This window comes from Vicia villosa, unplaced genomic scaffold (genome assembly GCF_029867415.1).
Source record: "Vicia villosa cultivar HV-30 ecotype Madison, WI unplaced genomic scaffold, Vvil1.0 ctg.002506F_1_1, whole genome shotgun sequence".
Classification (NCBI taxonomy): Eukaryota; Viridiplantae; Streptophyta; class Magnoliopsida; order Fabales; family Fabaceae; genus Vicia; species Vicia villosa.
In genome coordinates this window covers 344547-353275 of record NW_026705951.1, presented here as the reverse complement: position 1 = coordinate 353275, position 8729 = coordinate 344547, and the positions used below count along the sequence as shown (strand labels likewise).

General features: G+C 37.9%; 1 protein-coding gene across 1 annotated transcript; it reads left to right on the top strand.

The window, feature by feature from the left end:
- Positions 1-6: 6 nt before the first annotated feature.
- LOC131639029 (protein WHAT'S THIS FACTOR 1 homolog, chloroplastic-like) lies at positions 7-1420 on the top strand. Its single transcript, XM_058909548.1, has one exon. It carries the CDS (start codon positions 48-50, stop codon positions 567-569), a length of 522 nt encoding a protein of 173 aa, XP_058765531.1. The 5' UTR covers positions 7-47; the 3' UTR covers positions 570-1420.
- The last annotated feature ends 7309 nt before the right edge of the window (positions 1421-8729 follow it).

The following is an 8729-nucleotide window of genomic DNA, read 5'->3' as shown; positions in this document are numbered from 1 at the left end:
TGATCCAAATATACAATAGGTTGGCACAAGAAGGAGTTGTTGTGAACATGAAACCAAGCGAGGATAAGAAGAAGGTGAAGATTTCAAAAGATGGGAACTATGCTGGTCCATTTGCATTCAAAGTGAACTTTCCTGCTGGTTTTAGGCCAAATGTTAATTTCCTTGAACAGTTCGAGCGGTGGCAGAAATTGGAGTTTCCTTCTCCTTATTTGAATGCAAGAAGGTTTGATGCCGCAGATCCAAAAACTCGAAAACGGGCCTTGGGAGTGATTCATGAGCTCCTCAGCTTGACCATGGAGAGGAGGATGACATCTGCCCAGTTAGATGCATTTCATGCAGAGTGTTTTTTGCCGTCACAATTGCTTCTTTGCTTAATAAAGCATCATGGGATATTTTACCTCACTAATAAAGGTGTAAGGAGTACGGTTTTCCTCAAGGATGCATATGTTGGTTCTAACTTGATTGATAAGTGTCCTTTATTGCAATTTAATGATAAATTTGTGGCACTCTGTGGTAGAGGAAATGTTGATTTGTGTGACATCAAGAGTTCTTTACAAGCTGTTGTTTAGAAGTTGAATTTTCTGGAGTCTATCAGTTACTCTCTCTCCCTGTGTAACGGATGGATGATTGCAATGCAAGCTCATCCGCCTCATACTTTCACGGAATTTCTTATTGGATTGGATCATTTTAATTGTGCGCACCTTACAAGCATCAAGATCAAGGTGTTGTAGAAAAGTGTATCGTGTCAAATTATGAATCTTGCGGGATCCTTGGTTCATTTAGTTGACAATTTGCTCTGCTAATCCAATGTGTATATTTGCTCTCGAGTAACATCTCTCAGATGACTCTCAGAGTGATAACAAAATGGCACGTGTGAATGAGGTTTGAATAGAGACTTTGGCACTATATGGACCCTTCGACGAGATCTTACCTTGCATGTGCTCCTCTTAATGCATACATGGGTGACTAGTTAAGGACATGTAATCACTTCAAGAGAAGCTGTCAGGGGTTTGGTGCAGTAGTTTTTCTGAATGCTTTTCCCACTCGTTCGAGCAAATGTTCTTACCAGGAAAAACTTAGGCATCACTGAATGTTTTGGTTCAGAAATTGTTCTTGATAAAAAATATTCAGCCTCAAAAAGGAATTTCAACTTTCAACAAAAGGTTATTATGCTGACTTGGGGGTGTACAGAACCTGTCCCAGCCTGCAGACCCGTTAGGTCTGACCCGAATCTGGAAAAAAGCTTATAAATTAGCAGGAAGGGACGCGGACGGGTCCGGGTTGACACTTGGGTCACCTAGTCTGTACCATTTGTTAGTGAGGACTTGGGTTGTTTTTTACTTACCAAGTATTAAGGAAACACTAGACATCAATGTATTGCACGTCAAAATACTCCATTGTTCAAATTTAAACTTAGTCACACTGGTATTTATTCTAATTTATTTTTGCTAATGAAATGGCTTTATTTGCTGAGTTGGTTTCATTATGGACTAAATAATAATTAACTGAACTATAGGAAAAACTCTTGTCATTATATATGTTCTTGAGTTGATTTCATTTTGCTTGTGTTACTTTCTGAGTTTATTTTTGCTCTAGTTGCTTTTTTGTTGCTTACTGATAGGAGCGGAACTATGCTTTCTGTTGTTGCTTAGCTTGCTTTCTGTTGATGCATAGTTTGCTTTCTGCTGTTTTTTTTTTTGTAAACAGTCAGTAGAAGTATTGTGGACTAAACATTAGGGGTGTGTGTAAAATATCCGGTTGTGATGTCCAAATCCATAATCAAATCTAAACCATTTTTAAATATTCGGGTATAATTAAATGGTTATTAACCGGTTTAATTATTAATGGTTTGGTTATCCATTTATATAATCCGGATATAATTAAATGGTTATTAACCTGTTAAATTATTTTGGATTCGGTTATAATCCGGTTATTATCCAAATTCAAATATTTTAATTGTGAAAATAAATTATTTTTTTTGAAAAAATTTATTTTCAGAAAAAATAATTTTTAAAACCGGATTTTTTAAAAAAACCGGTTATATAATCATAACTAAATTTATAACCGGTTATATAACCAGTTTTGATTAAAATATGGTTATGGTTATAAATTCAAATCATTTAAATGATTTTAAAATGGTTATGGTTTGGTTTTTGAAAATAACCAACCATGCACACCCCTACTAAACATCTACCATATAAGAATACTAACTGTTTTGGAAACCCCTAAACTACCCTTTGTTAAATAATGCCACATACCACTTTTCACACTTTTGTTGTCTTTTTCTACCCCTATCTTAACTATCCAACTAACCATTTAAGTTTTGACTAAGTCATTAGTTCTTTACTACACTCATCCTTCTAAATGACATACTTTTTTGGTTAGTTGATATACGTTTTTGTTTCCATTTGGTTAACACCTACCTTTTTTATTCCAACTAAATGACAAAATCTTTCACTCTGCACAACAACACTCAACCTTGGTTACACAACCTTCACATCCATCTCTCTTCATACTTTCCATTTCTCTCCATTCTTTACTCTCATTACCTAAACTGATGCAAATGATTATATAATTGTCTTCTGCTCACAATCTGCACCTATCACCTGCAAACGATCTTCTCTTCAACAATGGCGAGACCCTACGACATGGTGGGAGACATCAATGAGCGAAAGGAACTGTGGAAGCTTGCGGTTAAGATACAACACAAATGGAAAGTTACAATGACAAACAAAGAACATTTGAGATGGTGATAATTGACAAACAAGTGAGTTTTTAGTTTGTTTACACCATTCAAACTGTTCCTACACTGTGTTGTATGTTTTGTTTCATGTTATATGCTGTTACAAATCATTTGAAAAAAGCTGGACTTTGGTATGTTTATTTCTTGCCTTGTTGTTTGTTTTGTTTCATGTTATAGGGTGTGATATGTTTATTCGATGGTTATCTTGCTATGTTGATGGTTGCCATGGATTTAGAGTTGTAAAAGGTTGGAGCTTTATAGAATCTTGAGGTTCTAAATGTATTTAAAACTGAAAAAGATGGGCATGAAAATCGTTGAGTTTTGTAACTGTTTAGGTCTGCACATTTGATGAAGCTTTATAACTGTTTTGAGTTTTGAGTTTTGAAGAGTGACAGGGTTTTTCAAGCTGAAGCCATATTTCAAACCGATAGGTACTAATATGAAAAAACCATTTAACTCGGTTTGGTTTTTGCTTGCAGGGCCATGACATACAAGTGATTGTTCCAACTATTTTCAGACAAACATTTGATTCACTTTGTTGGATAACACTACTTGCATCATGTCTAACTTTCAAGTCCTACCCAATGACTTGATGTTCAGACCTACGAACCACAAACACACTTTGAAATTCACCGGTGGGACTACCGTAGGCGAAATAAGGAAACACGACATACAACACAAGCAGACAAACTGCACGCCTTTTACTGATATTATTTTTGGCAAATGGAAAAGGCACTTGCTTACATGTAATTCCAAACCTTGATTCACCTGCCTCTTACTTTTACTCTTCCTAATTGACAATAACTACCTTACTTTCAATGCAGACGTCATCGGTGTTGCGGACGGCGTAGGATACACCCAGACAATGGCCGGAAAGAAGCCACAAATCAATTTCATGTTGCACGATTTGGGGTAATGAACTTGCATATTACCAGCATACCTTATGTGTACTGCTGCGTGTAGCAACCTGCCCTAAAAATTAAGCTTTTAGAGTCGCCACCTATTCTACAGGGCGAATAGGAAACCCTACGCAGTTAAGAGATCGGGGTAAGATTATTATAATCAGGTCGAGGGAAGGTGTTAGGCACCCTCAACCCTTTCCTATGGCTTTGAATCTAAGGTCAAATTTTATGACTAAAATATTCAGGTTTAATAGCTAAGGAAATGAATAGGGGTAAAAATGAGATTTGAATTGAATTGAGGTTTTGAGGAAGGGGACTCGCCTTGGTTATCCAAGTGCCTACGTACCTCCTTATGGAGGATCAGAGTCTACGTAGTTCGGGCACAGGGTTGTACGCCTTAGAATTTGATATGATATGGTTTGAAGGCTTTTTGAATGGCCTATCGTAGTTTTGAGTTTTGTGGTCTGAAAGGCATTTTGAATTCCTTGTCGAAAAGGATGAAAATCCGTAGTTTGATTTGAAGTGTTTGGAATGTTTTAGATTTGGGCGTACAACCCTGGTTTGATATGTCACCGTTAGATGCGATGATCAATAGATTTGATCAGTATAGCTAACGGATTAAGGGGGCATTGCTGGTTACTCAGATCGATAGATTGATCGTCGCGGGCAGCAAATTAAATGTATTTTAGGTTTTTATATATTTTTATCTCTCGTCTAATGTGACTAATAGATTTAGTCGGGTCGAGAAGAGAATTAAATCAAAATTAATTAAATTTATATTAACAAATAAATTGAATTGATCAAAATTATTTCTCGCCTAATGCGACTAATAGGTATAGTCGGTTCGAGGAGAAAATTTAAAATTAATCAAAAATCAATTGAAATTTTTGCCCAAATGGGATTGGGGCAAACCCTAATGCGGGGGTAATCTTTCTAGGCCTTTTTATAATTTTAACTATTAAAATAATTAAATCAATTAAGTCGAATAATCGACATAATCGAATAATCGGGACGACCCTAAATAATTCTAAACCCTAATCCTAATTTTATTTCTAATTCTAATTAAATAAACTAATTTAAAATAAACAATATTAATCATCATCTTAATCTAAATAGTTTATATAATAAAATAAATAAATAAAACATGGCACCAATCTCGTGTGGGTGACCCTTGAAGTTACATGGTGTGCTCTCAGCCTCCTGGGCATTGGATCTTGTGTTGACTTGATCAGGCTGACTGGCGCGGGCATATGGTGGTCTTCAGGAGAGTAGCGTGCATAGAATCTGCAAGGATGCTGGAGCACAAGCGTTGCCAACTCAGACGCGCTTTTAAGTTGTTAGTAAACCCATCACCAATCATCATATCCTAGCCCATTCGCAAAAGACAATTTCAACGCAGCATTCAAACTGGGGCCCGTTGCTTCTATGCTGACGAATCACAACGCGCTAAGACTCCACGCCATGGTCAAAATACCAGAGCACTGTTGACCGCCAGACCGGTATAAAACCGATCGTCTTCTCCGATAGGGACCAACGTTCAGACCTATAAAATCAACAAGAGATAAAACGAAAACAACCCAGATTACATGAATCGAGATCCCTGAATTCAATGGCGCCGTCCTCTAGGCCTGAAACGGCTTGTATTCGCAGTTTCGAAGCTTTGAGAGTTTTATGCCCTAACCATGGTGCTACATGATTCAAGCCCTTACACTTGCATGTTGTGCGTCCAACCTGTCCCAATTAGACTCCTGAACTCAACTATGAACAATAAAACGGTTAGAAACGTATGAACGAACGAAACCGAATATCAACAAACTTACCTCCGGTGAGGGCGTGTTCAACGGTTCTGGGACGTTATAGGCTCGAGCAGTGATTGGATTCAACCCTTAGGAGCATTAGGAACGCCAATGAACCTTTTGTTTCGCCTGAAATTCACTGTAGTGGCAGCTCTCCAATTGCACCTCTTTCTTGAATTTTTTGTTTCTTCCAAAACCCTAATTTTGGCCACTCTCCTCTCCTCTTCGTGGCTGCACATCTTCCTTATATACATGAGATAGTTTTAGGTCTCACAATATGGGAAAGAATCAAATGCTTTGATTAAAAAATCGATTTCAAATTTTGCTTCAAAACTTTCTATTCTTGAACTTAATCTATTCCATGCACTTTTCCATTTGATCTTGGCCCTTGGATTATTTTTGGATTTTATTTGAATTAATAAGAAAAGAAATATCCTCATGTAATTATTTTAGGATTTTATTTGACTTTTATTTGAAATTAAATGAATAAAATCAAGTAAAAATAAAATAATATTACAAGGATAATTATATTGGACCAATGGACCTCTCGTGGGCTTATTACCACGTGAAAAATTCAAAATTATAGGCCCAATACTTAAGAAATTGGATTTTGTTCACTTAGGGTTTCATGCCTTTCTTGGAATTCGACCAACTTGTGCGCATCATATCTCCCTCCATTTTAATCATATGAAAGCATTCTAGGACTTTTTAGAAAGCTCGAAGAGTCCTCTAAATGACCTTTTTGGTTTCATATCAATCGAAGCTTCCATGCTCGAGTTATGAGCTTTGACCCAAAAGATACCTTTTATTGACTTTTTGGAGGACCTGTAATATACTGCACCATATCTTCCAAATGAATCATTTCTGGCCTTGGCTTGTGAGAGGCAAAGTTGTAGAGGATTCAATTTCCTTCAAAATAGGCTTTGGTTGGGAAATTTTTGATACTCCATATGAAAGTTATGGCCAGTCAAAGTTGGGTTGACTTTCTTGTTTAAAAAAACCCTGATTTGAACCTTTGATTAGGAGAGAGTGACTTGAGTTTAACCATTGAGCCTTGAACCCTTGAAGATGAAAATAAGACGGGCAAATTTTGGGGTATGACAGCTGCCCCTGTTCAATCTTCTTAAACATGAAGAGTTAGATAAGCACATCTGCCTATCGAAATCTAAAGGTAGAAGATGATTGGACACTAAAATGCCCTGAAATTTGCATTTTTAGGGAAACGTTCTGTGGGAGATGGGCTTACAGATGCCACCCAAAGTAAATACCCCTCTCTTTTGAATGTGAAGCAGATTCTTTCGAAAGAACCACTTGCTTTTATTGTAGTACGGCCTGAAAAGGCAACCTGAATTTTATGCAATGTTATGATGCATGTAATGTATGATGCAGCGGGCTTCCCAAAATAAATGAGAGCCATGTATGCATATGCACTATGTATGAATGAGGTATGTTAGTTGAATGATGCATGATTGTCAGTTGAAGTACGTTAGTAGCTTTGGAAAAGAAATAAAACCTTTGTTTGTTGTTGGTGAAGTTTTGGAGAAGATCACTGCCGAGGGACTAACGTGATAAACCCAATTGAGAAACCCTTTGTGAAACCCTTTTATGTTTTTGAAGAAGATCACTGCCTAGGGACTAACGTGATGCATCAACCCGATTGAAGAAACCTTTGTAACACCCTATTGTAAAACCTTTTGTGAAACCCTTTGTAGTCTTGAAGAAGATCATTGCCGAGGGACTAACGTGATAAACTCCATTGAAGAACCCTTCGTAAAACCCTTTGATCACTGCCGAGGGACTAACGTGATGGGTAAACGTAACTATCAATAGCGACGACTCGCAGTTTGTGAACCCCACTTACTATAGTTCTAGTAAGTTTCCGTAGTTTGTGAGCCCCACTTACTATAGTTCTAGTAAGTTTCCGTAGTTTGTGAACCCCACTTACTATAGTTCTAGTAAGTTTTCGTAGTTTGTGAACCCCACTTACTATAGTTCTAGTAAGTTTTCGTAGTTTGTGAACCCCAAAAGGATCACTTGCTATAGCTCTAGCAAGCTCACCTGCACCATTTGGATCATTTGCCCTGGCTCAGACAAATTTCACCTACACCATTTGGATCATTTGCCTTGGCTCGGATTTATTTCACCTACATCATTTGGATCGTTTGCCCTGGTTCGGACAAATTTCACCTACACCATTTGGATCATTTGCCCTGGTTCGGACAAATTTCACCTGCACCATTTGGATCATTTGCCCTGGCTCGGACAAATTTCACCTACACCATTTGGATCGTTTGCCCTGGTTCGGACAAATTTCACCTACACCGTTTGGATCGTTTGCCCTGGTTCGGACAAATTTCACCTACACCGTTTGGATCATTTGCCCTGGTTCGGACAAATTTCACCTACACCATTTGGATCATTTGCCCTGGCTTGGAAAAATTTCACCTACACCATTTGGATCATTTGCCCTGGCTCGGACAAATTTCACCTACACCATTTGGATCATTTGCCCTGGTTCGGACAAATTTCACCTACACCATTAGGATCATTTGCCCTGGTTCGGACAAATTTCACCTACACCATTTGGATCATTTGCCCTGGTTCAGAAAAATTTCACTTGCACCATTTGGAATTACCTGCCATGGTTCTGACAAGCGTACCTGTATAATAGGAATTATTTGCTATAGTTCTAGCAAACTTACCTGTACCAATAGGAGTCACTTGCCCTGCTTCGGACAAGCTTACCTGCACCAATAGGAGTCGCTTGTCCTGGTTCGGACAAGTTTACCTGCACCAATAGGAATTATTTGCTATAGTTCTAGCAAACTTACCTGCACCAAAGGAATTACCTGCCATGGTTCTGACAAGCGTATCTGCATAAGATGAATCATTTGCTATAGTTCTAGCAAACTTACCTATCACAACACGAGGGTTGGAAACTCACGACACGTGGGTCGGAAAATACACCTGTTAAAACACGAGGGTTGGAAACTGGACTTTTGCAGTATGTGAATGCACTAGATGTTATGCATATGCTAATGCGTATGTATGTATGTTGGTGCTGACGTTAATCCCAAGATTTATCTCCTTATCGAACCTGTCTAAACCATATTTGCACCTACACCACAGCTATGCTTATGCTGGCTTTGTAATGTATATGGATAATGCTTATGCTTATGCATATGTTGATTGATGTAATGAGTGGAACGAAGTAATGTCTTCTATAAGACTACCTGAAAAGGTTTCTGGAGTGGATATGAAAATTTGTCTTAAAGAAGATTACCTGAA

What these genes read in the sequence shown, in the direction of transcription:
- LOC131639029 (XM_058909548.1), top strand. Translation starts at nt 48, where the DNA reads ATGAAACCAAGCGAGGATAAGAAGAAGGTGAAGATTTCAAAAGATGGG.